General features: G+C 41.0%; 1 protein-coding gene across 1 annotated transcript in view; it reads right to left on the bottom strand.

Moving 5' to 3' along the window:
- CMC1 (C-X9-C motif containing 1) overlaps window positions 1-12,841 on the bottom strand; it is a 36,502-nt gene extending 23,661 nt beyond the window's left edge. Inside the window, exons 1-2 of the mRNA XM_032181500.1 lie at window positions 12,738-12,841; window positions 1,418-1,510 (exon numbers count right to left, since the gene is read on the bottom strand). Of these exons, the coding sequence (XP_032037391.1) occupies window positions 1,418-1,510; window positions 12,738-12,762 (118 nt within the window). The 5' untranslated portion in view covers window positions 12,763-12,841. The remainder of the gene's footprint in view (window positions 1-1,417; window positions 1,511-12,737) is intronic.
- Between the last annotated feature and the right edge of the window lie 3,491 nt (window positions 12,842-16,332).

Genomic DNA, 16,332 nt, shown 5'->3' with positions numbered 1-16,332 from the left:
ACCATACAAACATCACTGTGGTCAATCCCAAAAGAAAATAATACAAACAGTACACAAATTATTTTTAACAGAAATCCTGTTTCAAAGATCCACATCCCTCTCATTGCTTTTCTTCACTTTTCCTCCCAACATAAACAGCATTCAAAATAAAAATTGTTCAACTACAAAATGAAAAAGTGTATGAAGGCCTTCTGGCAGCATTGGAAGGTACCTGTAGTCTGATCCCACCTCCTTCTGGCAGATATTCCCAACTCTTTTCCTACCTGCCTGAAAATCATTATGACACTACTCCATCACGTCTTTTGTGGACCCCCTAAACAATCTGTTTTAAAAAATGCTGGTCCATTTTAACTGTATCTGTCTCTGAAACATCTGTTACTCAAGGAACAGCCTCACAGTTTCTTCTGTGATAGCTTGAAACCCCAATTCTCATCACAACTGTCCTTTTGCAGCAATGGTTCTCTAGTAACTCAGTTTTCTTTCTCTGTTTCGTGTGCTATTGGCTGTGCATGCCTTATATGCTTATTTTCTGAGGCTATTACCTTTCTAAGATTTTGTTTTATAACCTAGGTAACAGCTCTCTGTCAGATTCAGTTCCCTGTAATTTGTTCACAAGAGTTCAGGGACATTTCCCTAACTTCCTAGGGCTCCTTCTCCAGTAGAAGTTCTTTAAATCTCTCTCCAATGCCCCTTTCAGCTTTAGAATTTAGATGACAAGAGGCACGTGTCCCACTGAAGGCACGCCACTTGTATAGAGTAATTCTGTGCTTTACATTTTTTTCTTTGATCAACACTCTCAGCTAGCCCGTGTGTGTGAGTAGCTCTAACTCCAGAAAGCTTTACGTTTCTTCCAGGAATATGTGCACAGTTGAGTGTTGAAGAAGCGTTGATATCCAACTTTACAGAGTTACTGCCCAGTACTCTTCAAAACAAAATGAAAACATGCAGAAGCAGACTGCATCAGCCTGCTTCAATGCCTGTCTAATAACACATCTCCATGTGCAAGTACCATCAAAGCACTGGAGAGGGGAAAGGCTGCATTATAGCAAATAAATCTGTTATAATCAAGGAGACCCTACGTGAAGGCTCATGTGAAACAACAGCATTTATATAGGCTTTTATGAACAGTACAAGCAACTCCTGTGTTGCTCGGTCACCACAAGGTCTAGATCGAGATGGGGAAAGTTTTCTATCAATCAGAAACCAATCAAGAATAAGTCATTTTGGAAAGCAGTCCGCATAACCAAGCAGTGCAAGCCAACCTAGCAGACTCACGCACTGCATTACTGGTTTTGCAGCCAACAGATATGATGCAGATCATACATATTAATTCTCTGACTACTTGTCAAAAACAAGGATTATATTCAGGGCACAGAAGTGAGTACATCTGATCTTCCAATGAATATTTGACTCTTACCTTGCACTTTATCTGAACAAAGCTCCTTGGCTCGGTCTCTCATTATTACTGGAATCAAGACATCTTTTTCTACGTGCCTCAGCTTAGAATTCTCTGCAAGAAAGCCAGAAACAAAAAAGAGGAAAAACTTATTTTTCTATACAAAATAAAGCGAATCTACAGAAATAACGTAGCATTGCTTATAGAACAGATACTGGTATACTCCATCTGTAACCAACCACCACCAGACAACGCTGCAGAAGGACCACACACTGAAAAGCAGGAAAGTCCCAAGATTTAAAATTGCTTAGATACAGGTACGAGCATTATCCTGCAAATTTCTGTTCTGTTTAATATGCCAAATGAAGTAAAATAATGGAAAAAAATCTGGTATCACATTCATCTTTCTATCTTACTAATTAAAAGATCTGCATAAAGACTGCACAAAGATTGAGAATTATGCTTAATTCAGGATACTAATATTTTTTTTATCTGCATCATCTTTACAAACTACAGCTTTTTTACTCCTATAATAGAACAGAGAAGTATAGCCCATATTAGAACAGTACATGAAAGTTTTATTACTACATTAGCAATATAGTAAATTAAAGACCTCAGTTCTTTAAAAAAAACAAAAAAAACTAACCATTTACTTACAGGCAGGGTCTGCAAGCTTTTTCACTGAGAAAACCAACTTCAGAAGAGCAAACACTGAAGCCTGAATTCTACATTTAAAAGGAGAGTTGCAAGTTTGCATTCAGCTGCCTCAAAACAGAATTCATTACTGTGAGTACAACTAGCGGTTTTGGATATACTTATATAACACAGACTGTGTGAAAATGCAGTGCTTCTTTTTTCCCCCCTAAATCCACTCTCTTCAAAACAAAGGAGTGAGAATTTATCAAGCACAGCTTTCTACTTCTTATGTTCTGATTTAAAAGCCCTTTAAAGGATATTTGTATGGAAAACGGTGTAGTCCAACATCATTACGCTAAATACCTCAATTTCCTCCCCAAACACGCTATTTATTTACCCTTTGATGTTGGTATTACTCTTCAACACAGAATCAGCTGCGGTGCTCACATTAAGAAAACTGTCAGATACGCTGTTATTTTGACTGACATTCATCTCACTTTTAAATAGCTTATTTAAAACTTGGATTAAATGAAAGAAAAAACATGATATACTGAATTAAGGAAACATGCAGAATTTAAGTTACCTACCCCTTTCCAAACACTGTTTTTCAGAGTATCTGCAGTTACTTCTAGATCAAAAGACAACAGAGATTTACATTTCTCTGGTCATTTCTAACCCACCACCTTTTAAAGTTTGTTAATGCTATGAGGCTGCATATCATTGAATCTGCAGTATTAACAGAGGAATCTGGTAACAAAACTGAGCTTTCTGATAGCCAATACACAGAATCGGAACTAAAAACGCATCTCCAAGATTTATTACTTGGAATTTCTACAGCAAAAGCACAAATACAGGCTGGGCAGAGAATGGATTGAGAGCAGCCCTGAGGAGAAGGACCTGGGGGTGTTGGGGGATAAGAAGCTCAACGTGAGCTGGCAACACACGCTTGCAGCCCAGAAAACTATCCGCATCCTGGGATGCATCAAAAGAAGTGTGGCTAGCAGAGTGAGGGAGGTGATTCTCCCTCTCTGCTCTGCTCTCCTGAGACCCCACCTGGAGCCCTGCATTCAGCTCTGGGGTCTCCAGCACAAGGACATGGACCTATGAAAATGAGCCCAGAGGAGGCCACAAGGATGTTCAAAGGGCTGGAGCTCCTCTCCTGTGAACACAGGCTGAGGGAGTTGGGGTTGTTCAGCCTGGAGAAGAGAAGGCTCCGGGAACACCTTATGGCAATCTTCCAGCACCTAAAGAGGTCTATAAGAAAGCTGAGGAAGGACTCTTTGTCAGGGAGTGTAGTGATAGGACAAGTGGTTGTGGCTTTAAACTGAAAGAGGGTACATTTATCTTGAACTTCAGGAAGAAATCCTCCACTCTGAGGGTGGCGAGGCACTGGCACAGGCTGCCCAGAGAAGCTGTGGGTGCCCCATCCCTGGAGGTGCTCAAGGCCAGGCTGGATGGGGCTTTGGGCAACCTGGGCTGGTGGGAGATGTCCCTGCCCAGGGCAGGGGGTTGGAACGAGGTCATCTTTAAGGTCCCTTCTGACACAAAACCATTCCATGATTCTCTGAAAAGAATGAAAACAAAGTGTTTCATGTAGCAAGTTAATTTGCTTTTATGCTAATTTCCATGTCTTTTGCAGCCCCTGTGGACTGCAAGGGGATGTTAATTTGGTTTGAAGGGAAGTAAATTTGTTGTCAGGCAACTTTTCAGCTAGATAAATTCTCCAGTCCAGTTCACTATATAAATTCATAAAATGGTCCATTAAAGAGAACTGTGTGAGAGCAGGAACAAGCAGAGGGAATGCTGCAGCTGTCATGAGCATCCCTGGCTAAAATTATAGCCTACACTTCTCTGCTTTTTCTAAACAAGTGAGATGCCAGCTGCCGCTAAAACGGCATTTGACAGTCCCCAACTGCCCTCACCCAACCCCATCACATCAGCACCAGCACACACGTAACCAGACAGTGACCAAGCAGCCAGTTCAATATGGAAAACTGACTCCTCAAATGCAAGCAAAAAAGCATTTCCCAGCTGGTTTACACTTTGGAGTGACTAGATCCAATTACAATAGTTCGAATTACTTCACGTAACTTTTATCCATCAGTATCTACACCAGCACACACAGAAACACAGCAGATCACGGAGAAGCAGCCAGGGCCTGGGAAGGGCGCCTGGGTTTCTTCGCCTGGCAGAGGTCAGCAGCAGCAGCAGCCACAGCTCCGACAGCAGCTGAGGCAGCACAGGGCACCAGAGCAAGGATCAGCCACCCACTGCTGACAGAGGGGAGCAGAAAGGGACACAGCTCAGGGCCAAAAAGGAAACGGGACAAGGGCACCCTTCAGACAGGGAGAGAGCCTCCCTGTCAGCCCAAAGAGTCAAAGGGGATTTCTGGGTTTTAGCTGAAGTACCCAATTTGCTGTTTGATTATTCAAAAGGAAAGGGATGTTAAGACATCATGATGTCAGCAGCTGCGCTGGTGTGAACACCAGCTCAACCACAACCGTGATGCCGTTGCGCTCCACGCAAACTCCTGCTTTTTAGTCTCACGTCATCAAACCTGGAGGGGCTGAAAAGGCAGGACGGAGAGGGCACAGGGCAGTGTCCAGGAAGAACCAGAAGATTGCTACAACACTGATTCAAAGGTAATTACAGACCACTATAAAGGAAATGAGATCAGAAGTGGTCTTTATTCTCATTTATAGTTTGTTTTTTAAAAGGAAGTTTGTTGGCTAGGATTGGTTTTTAAGCCCTGAGAAGTACAAGCAATTCAAGTCAGACCTTATAAGGTCTAGGTGGTAGCTTCATGTACCTGAGTGCAACTATATCACCAAATAGGTCTCATGCAGATGTTCAGCTTGGGCAGTACTTCATCTAGTCATGAATTTCAACTGTAATGTCTAAAGCATTTTAATATTCTTCCCTGATTCTAAGCTGTATTGTGTTGTAAGTATTGTATTACACACAGTGATTTTCATTGAAGGATCTTAAAACACTTTATTGAAGTTGGTATCCTTAGCATTTATACAAAGTGTTAAAGAAAAATAAGGCACAAATATTAATACCAGATACCAGCTAGAAAACTATGTTTACATGTGGAATAACCGTATTGGATAGCAACGTATAAGCACTTGCAAAGAAATCGTCATCGCTAACCAAATCAGCTCTGCAGTAACATTATATGGCAAGAACTTTAAAAGAAACAACACCTTAGAAGCAAGACTTCATCAAAAAACATGAGACAACCATGATGTGAAACCATCAATTCCTTTTGCCTTTTTTCAACTATATTACTATTTCTAGAATAATAAGTACTTCTTTTGGTAGCTCGCTATTCTGCACAAAGATATTTCTTATTCTAATACCAGATTTGCTACAGACTAGTCCCAACAGAATCTGCATTACAACACACCTACTATGTTGTGTTATTTTTTTTTTTTTACCTACTGCTTTATTTTCTCTTCAAAATACCAATAAAATTATTCCCAGACAAGCAAGAAATATGTTTTCCTAGTCCACCTTTCTCATTTGAAAGTCAATACCTTTGGTTCTCATCTGCAACCTCCATGCACTTCACCTAGTCTCCCGTGAAGGCTGCTCAAGACGATCCTAGTTTGTGAGACACGAACACCCTACCTCTCATCTGCCAGCAGGCCAAAGAGATGTTAGTAGCTGCTTTTCCTCATCTCCCTCCCACCACACCCCAGCCCCTCAAAACTTGGGTATGCTTGTTATAGCAACTTCATTATTTAAGATTCTACCTCTCTCTTACATTCTGTTGAAATTCACTATAACATCAAAAGTGACATGGGAAATATGGATGAACATAAGCTAAGTGAGTAAAGGTTACAAAAATCGGGCTGTGATTAACAATAAAAACAAGATTTTTGTACAAACATACATGGAAGTTAAGCCAGAATCAAAACCAAATGCAGGCTTGCAAGTGTTAAAGCATCTAAGCCACAGGGCCCCTTGAAAATGAGGGTGAGGGTTAGGGACTGTCAACTACTGAACATCCTGAAGGCAGGAAGACATCAGCACACTCCAAAACGCTGCCTCTTCTCATGGGGAAGAAAGAATAGAAGAGAAAATAAAGAACAGGTAAGGAGTATACGCTTGCAGTTGCCAAAATAAAGACAGAAGGGTAGAAACTATAGGAAAGTGAGCATCCCTCTGAAGGGAAAATCATTCTCCATACCATCTCAGCATCGTGTAAAGGATTACAGGTAGGCAAGAGAGATTACGAAACTGGAAGATATCCATACTCAGCAAAACATTAAGAACACATTTTAATATTTTTTTTCCTTTTTCTTCTTCTTTTCACACAAATAAATTTAGCTAATCTCAATACCTGACACAGCTCTCTGGTTGCATACAGTAAGTTTCTAGGGCACAAGAATACAATTGTAGTCATTTTCTGCAGTTGATTAAAACCCTTAGGTGCTTAAACTACTTATTGCCATGGAAGGTCAAGGACCACAGCCATCTGATTCAACAATTTTCAATATTTTTGTAAAAATGGAGAAAAAAAATCTGAAAATACAAGCATTAGTAGGAACCAGAGCATCACAACCACTAGAACAGCAGAATACACATCCAGTTCCTTCTGTGGGAAGCTGGGAAAACAGAAGATGACTGGAACACTCTCACTGCTTTCTAGTCTCTAGCTGCAGGTCCCAGGAAGGCCTTGAGGGAAAGAGGACAACATTGTAGTCCTGTGCAGTAGACAGCCAGCCTGTGAAGAGGACAAGAGGACACTGAAACACAAAGCTGCTTTACTAAAAATAAAAGGAACTGTAGCAGCTTGTCCTATAGAAAACTATAGGCAGCTTGTCATAGAAGTCTATTAGAAAAAGGGGACACAGAAGAAAGATTTCACTGAACAGCGTCCCTCAAGAAGTTTTATCATCTCCCCTTCCTCCTTCAACACCACTGGACTGACCCTGCTCACCCCTTTGCCACTGCACCTGCTGGGAGTTCACAGCTCTGCTTCTATCTCTCATATGGCCTCACGTAGCAGGGACACAGATTACTCAGAAAAACTGAGAAAAAGTTGAAAACTTGTCCAGATATCTGAAGAAGCCTTACACCTTTAGCAACCAAGAGGAAGTCCGTTGAGCGACTCCAGTAAAAGCTTTTAAAAGATGCATTTAGTTACACACCTTGTAATTTGGATCTCCTTGGTTCAGATCAGCTATGCACACTTTAAAAAAAAAAAAAAAAAAAATCTCCAAGTAGTACTTCAAATATTTTAGAGGTTTCAGTAAGAAACAGTTTATACAATGGGCTAGACAATGAGAAACAAGTTTATGGCTGAGATACTGAAGTGCATTAAACTTGGGAACTTAGTCATTTTTCTATCACTCAACAAAAATTATTTGTGCTGTAAATACAGCGCTCAACATTTTGTTCTAAACCTTTCCTATGAGCTAATTATAAAATGGCTTGGGAAAATATACTTTTATTAATCAAGGAAGTAGTAGTGCAGCATTAATTGTGTGCTTAGAGGCAAACATTCCTTTCATCAGACTGTTGGCTCTATAGACTCCAGAGGTTCAATCTTTCCAAAACCCATTTCAGATTTATTTTAGTGCACGCGCAACAGTTGTGTTCTGAATGGGCAAAGCTAATTATAGCTTACTACTCCTCCAGGAAAAGGATGCATTCAACATTTTCATCTCCTTTGTTTTGCCTAGCTTATCCACTTTGGATCAAATAACAGCCACAGATCTTACATTAATTCATGCTAATTCATCTGTGTGTACGTGCATCATAAAAATAGCTGTCAAAAAGTCTGTTTCATTGAATGTATTATCAACTACTTCAAACCTCAGCTCTGAAACACAAAGTCACATATCATTGCAGCAAGCAAATTTAGAGATAGACCTATTAAAGTCACGGGAAGAAAAAAAATAAGTATTTCTAAAATCTATGATTTCTTCCTCCAAGTGTAGGTTTTGTTATTTTTGTTGTTGTTGTTTTGGCTATTTTTTAAAAATACGTATCTAAATACTTGTTGAAGATGAAATTAATAGTTTAAGTACCCAATCCTATAGCCATGGGTGGTCTCCTGTGCCCTTACTGCCAGGAAGCTCATGGGGCCAAAGTGACAAACAGTTTCAGCATACTCCCTTGTTAACTTTGGTCCCACAAAAACATTCAGGATCCTGCTAAAAGCAATGGATTTTATGAGTCAAATACATCCAACGTGAATCTAGTCATGACAGACCAGGCCTGCATATCTTTATGCATACATGAAATGCATAAAGTGGTAGCTTCATTTGCACTTAGGTGTTTGCAAAGGAACTAGAGTCTGAAGTACTGTGCTTTCTGCTAAGGTTTTAGAGTACCAAAGGGCAACACACAGTGATAGAAATGTTATAATCCAAGTGAAGTACGTAAGTGATATCCTGAAACCCTCACTGAAATGCAGAAGAGGCTGATCAGCACAGTTTCTCTACAACCACCTTTATTTTTCCCAACTGTGTATGAATAAATTTATTTGTATTTAAGAAGTTACAGATTTTGAGATTTTTCTATCTAATATTCACATCATTTTAAATTAAGATGGAGTACAGGGATGACAACACCAGGGAAAATTTCCAAAGCTTTAACTTCTCACTATTCTATCATCACCTCAAAGTCAATTTTCACCTTTTTCACTGGCTGAATTTGTTATCTTACATTTTGCTTTGGGGCTCATGTGTTCTTGCAATATGGCAGTACTGGATTACGAGAATACTGACAAGGCTGTTTGCTAAAAATGAACAATGGCTATATTGTGGCTAGTCTGTAATATCTAGAAAGAAAAGGAAAAGCAAATCTGACAGCGCACTTATTTCTTAATTACACGTGGCTTCCAAATGCTCATACATCTACTGACTAAAAAGCGAAGCCAACCCCGAAGTTGCACGCACTGTTGTTTTTTGGACGCAGGGAGGTTTGGTTTTTTACATGGCTGATCAAATAGCAGAGCCAGGTGAAAGTCACGAAGAATTAACTACAGATTGGGGCTTACTATTTACTGTGCTGGTTCATTACCACTATCCCAAACTGTTGTGCACGTATCACAGACCTGCCAGTTAGGAAAGGTTAGGGTGGGAGCAACCTACGAGCAAAAAACATCCTAAACTCACCCCAATTCCCTTTTAAAAGCTGCAGATGAAGATTCTAGCAAAGTACACAAACTACATTAGTAGCCCACTAGGTATATGGACTAGCTGAGGATTAAAACAGCCCAGAGCGCCTTAGTTCTACTATTGTAAAACACTTCTGAATAACTCACGTGGTAAACTGATGTAAAATCCTTCTGAGATCCTTCTGAGCACAGCTTCTCATCACTTAAGACACCATACAGCAATATTTCAGCAACAAAACACACATTTTGTACTTTCTGGGACAGCAAAAATTATCACCACCTCGGATACAGCTGGATTCCTGTACACAGGGTTCCACATCTTTCAAGTGAAGCCCAAACATTTGAGCACCTTTTGTCTAAAGTGGTCCTGAGTGTATAAATCCCTACTACCCTATGCCCTTTCTAACTAACAGTAGATATTGTCTAAGAATTTCCAGCTTGCTTCCACCCGGGGAAGGTCCACAAAAATCACAAATTATCTGAAGAATATAAAATGAAGTAAACAGACCACGAGTTAAACAGTGACCTTAAGAACTTCACAATCATTCATATCAGAAAAAAAGAAATCAGTAACAAAGAACAAAGTAACCTGCACTTGGATGAAGGAGATATGCAGGAAAATCTACCGACCAGTGAAACACTCCAATCACCAACAGTAGAGATGCTAACCACCATAAGATTTCTTCCCAGCACGCTCAATAGCCACTATCTAGTGTTAGAGTACCACATGCTCCTCTTTTTATTTCATGTAATCCTGAAAATTAAAAAAAGTTTTCTAGTTAAAAAAAAAATATGTTTAAACTCCTTAAGGAATTTAATATTTAAGTTCTTGAACCTTTTTTTTTTTTTTTTTTTTTTTTTTTTTTAAGACACAGCTGAACAGCTTCTCTGGGGCTTCCACATCTTCAGATGCAGTTCACATCTTTCATTTCAGGGAACGAACGCCACAAACAAATTACGAACAAGGCTTTTTTAGCAACAGGACTAAATATCATTCTTCTCGATATTTCTTTAATGGAAGTGAGGATTAAGAGAGAAGACAAAACAATGCCCATCTTACTCATCTTTGATTTCTGCACCTATGGATTTCATGAGCAATCAGTGTGTATAAAATGAATGAAATCCTTAAAAACTAACATTACAGATCAAAACACAACAGTGATTATTCAATTTTTCAGAAGTTGTAGAGCATGAAGTGTTTTGACACTAACAGAGACCAAAAGCCTTCTGATTACAGTAACAAAATGATTGCTGATGTTATTCTGGATTTTCAACTCTAAAGAACCCTTTCAAATTATTCAGCATTCTAACGCTCAGCGGAGTGCCCCAAAGCATCATCCATTGCTTAGTTCTTTTTGCTGAACTTTTCTCTAAAACATGCTGTCAAACAGCTTTAGGAAATCACATTTATCCTTTTCCTTCGTGTTCCCAACGGAGGCCAAAGACACTAAGAACGTCAAAAAGGTCAAGCCAATTTAACTCCCTTCATGATGGGGTAACTTACATTCTTAATCACCAGTGTTATCTAAGGACATTTAATTAAAAGATGAGACTGTTCTTCTTTTTACGTATACATTTTTCCCCTTTACTGACTGCCTTTATCTTAGGCAGATACTGCTGTATCTTCCATTGCTTCCTCCTATCGTTCAAAGCCATGATTTCACTCCTTCCAGTATACATTTCTAGCTCTTACTGTCCATTTCATTTCAAAACGAGACCCAAGCCTTCTTTTAGTCCTTTCACTGATACACTGCTGCTGTATTTAACTACCTAGATTCCCACATAACCACAAAACAGTCAGAAACACACACTTTATGTAGCATAGGAAAATGATTATGAAATCAACCTTCAACACGTTTTTAAGAGCCCTAAGACTAATCAGGGTAGGTGCCAAACCCTGTATTGCGTGTCTAAGCTGCTGTCAATAACCTTACTTTTCTCTTTAAGCACTTGTGAGTCCTCAAATAGGGATCCAGATATCACTATTTGAAAATGACAGCTAAAACCAAATGCAAGTTAGAAAGAAAATGGGCTAATATCGCATGATTTCTACTACTGAAAGCTTCATCTTACAATGACAATTTTAGAAGTGCTGCATACAAAAAAAAAAAAAAAACCAACAACAACAACAACAAAAAAAACTTCAATGTTGGGCAGCAGCACATTTATTCTTAAGAAGGATAAAACAAAATCAAGTAACAGAATTTTCTCAAAGGACTCATCTACCTATTCATTTACTGGATGTAATCACCTAATAACACAGCTACAGTTCCTTCCCAAACTGTGGCTGTCCGAGAACTCTTTCCGTATAAATCATGACATAACTTACAGCTTCTATATTCTGAGCTTCAGAAGACTCCCTGATATTCACTCCCTACTGCCTGGAAAAGCCATGAGAATATCTGCATCTTTTATGACCTTAAAATGGAGCATCAGTCGTGGTAACAATTTACTAAACTGTGATTCTTCCTAATTTTCTCATACATGAGCCAAGAAGCAGTTAACGATGACATTAAAAACCACAGCACCAGGGTATCTGAGTTAACACCTTACTGATACCAACAGGGCAGCTCACACCTTTTGCAGCTATTGTTCCACTTTCCCTACAACCTCACTTAGACTCTCCGCTTTCGGTTCACGTTCTGAGGTTTTCAGCAGAGCCGTAACAGCCAGGGACCGATGGCTGGGCTGGGGGGAGGTACGTAAGAGATACCGGCTAACAAGGTAGCAGATTTAGAGAGGTGTCAATAAGCAATGCCACTGCTTAGCAGATCAATCTCAGTATTAGTGTCACTGAGCATATACCCAAGGTACACCCTCAGCGGTACCACCACTGCTAAAAGACAACCACAGCGTGGGCCGGGAGGCACACATAATGGCATTACAGGTGCAAATAGGGAAGTAAAGCAGTGCTGTATACCAACACCTGGAGCCATCCTTTTTGGTACACGAAGAACACACAATAGCTTAATTTAAGCTACTGTAATTACTGCAAACCCCTTCCAAAGGACAAGAGGGCGCAGAATTATGCTGCGGATGCACACCCACCAGCTGAAACATGGCTGTAAGTCATACAACATTTCCTTAACTCTGCAAGACGTGAATGCTTAGATGACACTAACACCACCAGCGCTTGACCACAACAGTGGTGGGGTCTGCAGAACCAGGCCAAGCCATGAGAACCTGGCCAGCATCCTTCAGGCTCCTGAGGACGAGATGGGGGTAACCAAGGAGCAGCCCTGCCTCAGCTGGGCGTCGTCACCTCCTCACGGCGGGGCCTCACGGTGCAGGACAGGCCCTCGGACCCCGCCTGAGGGCCGGGCCCGCGGCCTGGAGCCTGAGGGGAGCCTGAGGGGAGCCCGCGGGGCCGCCGCGCTGCGCCCTCCCCTGAGGCAGCCCGTATGGACCCCCCTCAGGCCGCTTGGCCGGCTGAGGTGAAGCACGGAGGGGAGAGGGAGGCCTTTTGGGGGATAGAGGGAGGTCTTTTTGGGGAAAAAGGGAAGATTTTTGAGGAAAAAAGGGAGGTTTTCGGGGGGGCTCCCTGCCTGCCCCTGCGGCGGCCGCCCCTACCTGCAGCGCCAGGGGGAGGCTCCATCTGCGCCCCGCGTTACGCCGGCGGCTGCGCACTATGCGTAGCGAGACCCCGCCGCCGCGCAGGCGCGGAGCGACCCGGCCCCGGCGGGCGGAGGGCGGCGGCGGGAGCGCGCAATGAGGAGGGAGGGAGCGGGGGCGCGTGGGCGCATGCGCGGTGTGTGTGGGGGAGCTGCGAGATGGCCGCCGAGGGGAGGGCGGGGAGGAGGGAGCGCGGGCGCATGCGCAGTGTGCGCAGGGGTGGCTTCTCTGCAGCCCTTGTGGCCTTCATAAAAAGTGCTCCCTGGTTCCCGATGTCTCAGGGACAAAGCTCCTGTGGCTGCTAGTCAAAATAGGAAAAAACAGGGAAATTTGGTGTCCTATCAGAAATTTTGGCAGAATATGCTTACGTTGTCTTGTCAAGATGGTTGGCCTAGTGGGGGGGAGCTGAGCCCCTCTACACCATAATTATTTAGGGTTTATGTTTCCTTTTTATCGCAGTTTGCACAGTTCAGTGTAAAGGTTTTCAAATTTTATGTTGTGTCATGGAAATGACTTTTTTTTTTCAAGAGGTTTAAGCCAGACACAAGGCAAGGACCTTGTCACATAAAGCACTGCATAGTAAATGCCAGCGATCAAAAGGTCAAAATATGCTTTTGATACAACGTCGAGAAATGAGTATGGGCTCCTAGATACCTGCTTGTTTCTAAAAAGATGCAGGTTTTAAGGCAAAATGTGAAGAACAGCATGGTTTCTGATGAAAAAAAAAAAAAAAAAAAAAAAAAGAAAAGAAAAACACAGATTAGGAGGTGTGTTGAAAGAATGCACTTTGGTTTTTGCATAGTGCCACAAGAAGCTTGGTACATTTCAAACCAACAAACTCATCTCTGTGTCCATTTGGTCTGCCTGTGTATTGACACATATTGGAAGTACGCTTCAGGGTGGAGGAGTAATTTTGGCATCTTTTATTTATGAGTCTCCAATATATTTAACTGACCAGTCTTTCTTTGGTTGTATGGTTGATCACTTTGAGAAATGAAACGTGGAATGAAAAGCTGTAAGAAAGTACCATACATTCATCAAGCTGAAAACACAACTCCCCAGAAACTAAGAGAAATTAAAAGCAAGGATATATAGTAAGAGATGAAAGTCAAGACTTGTTTTAACAAATATAATGCAAAGTTTCAAAGAGTCACCTCTCTTTTCCTACCAACCTCTTCTATGTTTTTAGCAGACAAATGGTATGGGAAAACAGTTTGTTTAATCAGTAGCCTCTTATGGAATCACAGAATTGTCTAGGTTGAAAGACATAGATCATCGAGTCCAATCTCTGACCTAGCACTAACAGTCCTCCACTAAACCACATCACTAAGTTCAACATCTAAACGTCTTTTAAAGACCTCCAGGGATGGTGACTCCACCACTTCCCTGGGCAGCCCATTCCAGTGCCTCACAACCCTCTTGGTAAAGTTCTTCCTAATATCCAACCTAAAACACCCGTGGCGCAACTTTAGCCCATTTCCCCTCATCCTGTCACCAGGCACGTGGGAGAACAGACCAACCCCCACCTCGCTACAGCCTCCTTTAAGGTACCTGTAGAGAGCGATAAGGTTGCCCCTGAGCCTCCTCTTCTCCAGGCTGAACAAGCCCAGCTCCCTCAGCCGCTCCTCGTAGGACTTGTTCTCCAGGCCCCTCACCAGCTTCGTCGCCCTTCTCTGGACTCGCTTGAGCACCTCAATGGCCTTCCAGTATTGAGGGGCCCAAAACTGAACACAGTACTCGAGGTGCGGCCTCACCAGAGCTGAGTACAGGGGGACGATCACTTCCCTAGCCCTGCTGGCCACGCTGCTTCTTATGCAAGCCAGGATGCTGTTGGCCTTCTTGGCCACCTGAGCACATTGCTGGCTCATATTCAGCCAACTATCAACCAAGAAGATGGAAAAAAAAAAAAAAAAGGCAAATCAAAACCCCAAAAAAGCATTAACATCACATTCTTAGATAACTCAGAAGTCCAAGAGTCTCCCTCAAGCACCATTATACATGTAGGCCTTGTATGCATCTGGAAGATAGAACAAGCGATCTAGAAAAATAACTAGGAAGAATTTTGATCACAACGGCATTTTATTTCTTCTTAATACTAATTTTCTTTAAAAAAAAAAAGGTCTGACTTTCAAGTTCACAGTTTTGTGGTGTTTTTGTTGTTTTTTGTTTGTTTGTTTGTTTTGTTTTGTTTTGTTTCCCTAGATTTACATGATTTTCCCCATATGATAATTCAGTGTTTTCATTTGAATGTGGACTGTTTCAGCTTGAGGCCACACTAAGAGCCACGTTCTTCGTGATGATACATTCACAGAAATTAGTACAGCGTGATGTAGGCAAAATCTTCCACACGATTGCTTTGGGTCTTACTGATCTAGAGCATTTCTGTTATAGAGCATTAAGTATCTTTGTGATGTTCTGTTTTTAAATCACAAGTTTGATCTCATTTCTTAGAGTAGAATATAGATATTATAATTGGTGTTTTTTTTTTTTTGCGATATTAAGCTATACCACTTTCAGTTACAGTTTACACAATGATTTGATACTTAAGTGAACAGGGCTGTGAAAATGCAACATACCCATTTATTTTTATTTATTTTATTAAGGTTTTTTGGTCTATGCCACTTCTGCAATGAATGTAAGAGAGATGAAAAAACAGATATCAGACAATCTGCGAAGTTATGTATTTGCAATGAGAGAATACAAGAAAACATATGATGCAAAATGGAGCTTTCAGCATGAAAACCAAAAAGGAGAGTGTACACTTAAAACAGTAAGTTGGAATAAATAAAAATGAAATAATTCAAGTTAGTCATCTTTGCTGCTTTTAGTCTCTTGGCTACTAATATTTATATATGCCCTGCAGAATAAGAACTGTGAAGATTTCTTTAAATTGAAGAACTTTGAAACGAAACGTCAGCTCTGAGTATTGTATTCTTGTGATTGTTTTCAGGGGCAGGATACTAGGCTAGATAGAACTTTGCTTTAGAGTAGTATTTCTGTTCTTTGATAAAGACAATAAATACAAAGAGAAATGTCCAACAACTTTGTAAGCCAGAGAACCTGCCCTGCCCAACGGCATTGGGCCTGGAAAGCAAAAACAATTTTTTTTGCAAGTCTGATTTTCACTTGTGATGGGGAAGAATGAAGAACACCAAGAATAAGAGAGGTCTTCAGGAGAGATAAAGAAATAGAAATGGAAAAAAAAAATACAGAACAACTTTGTTCTGGAGATTTGATGGGCTGAAATAGTTTTGAGTGAGGGAATGTGGAGATGGGTGTCTGATAATAGTCTTACACTCTTTGGGGCTACTATAAAGTATTGGAAATGAGAAAGTATCAGAGAAAGTGTTAGACAAGTTATTAGAAATCATGACAAATAAGTAGAGGAGACTGACATTATGTGGAACAAAAATAGCATAAATAAGACAGTAAGACAGAAACTGTCCAGAAGGGGCTTTAAATTAAGATAAATAGCTTGTGTCAATAGCTGAGGAGTCATTGTGGTGATAGCAAGGGATGTTACAGTGACTGACTCAAATACACAAAAATCATT

This window comes from Aythya fuligula, chromosome 2 (assembly GCF_009819795.1).
Source record: "Aythya fuligula isolate bAytFul2 chromosome 2, bAytFul2.pri, whole genome shotgun sequence".
Lineage (NCBI taxonomy): Eukaryota > Metazoa > Chordata > Aves > Anseriformes > Anatidae > Aythya > Aythya fuligula.
Note: the sequence above shows the minus strand (reverse complement) of the source record. Positions and strands in the feature narration are given on the sequence as shown.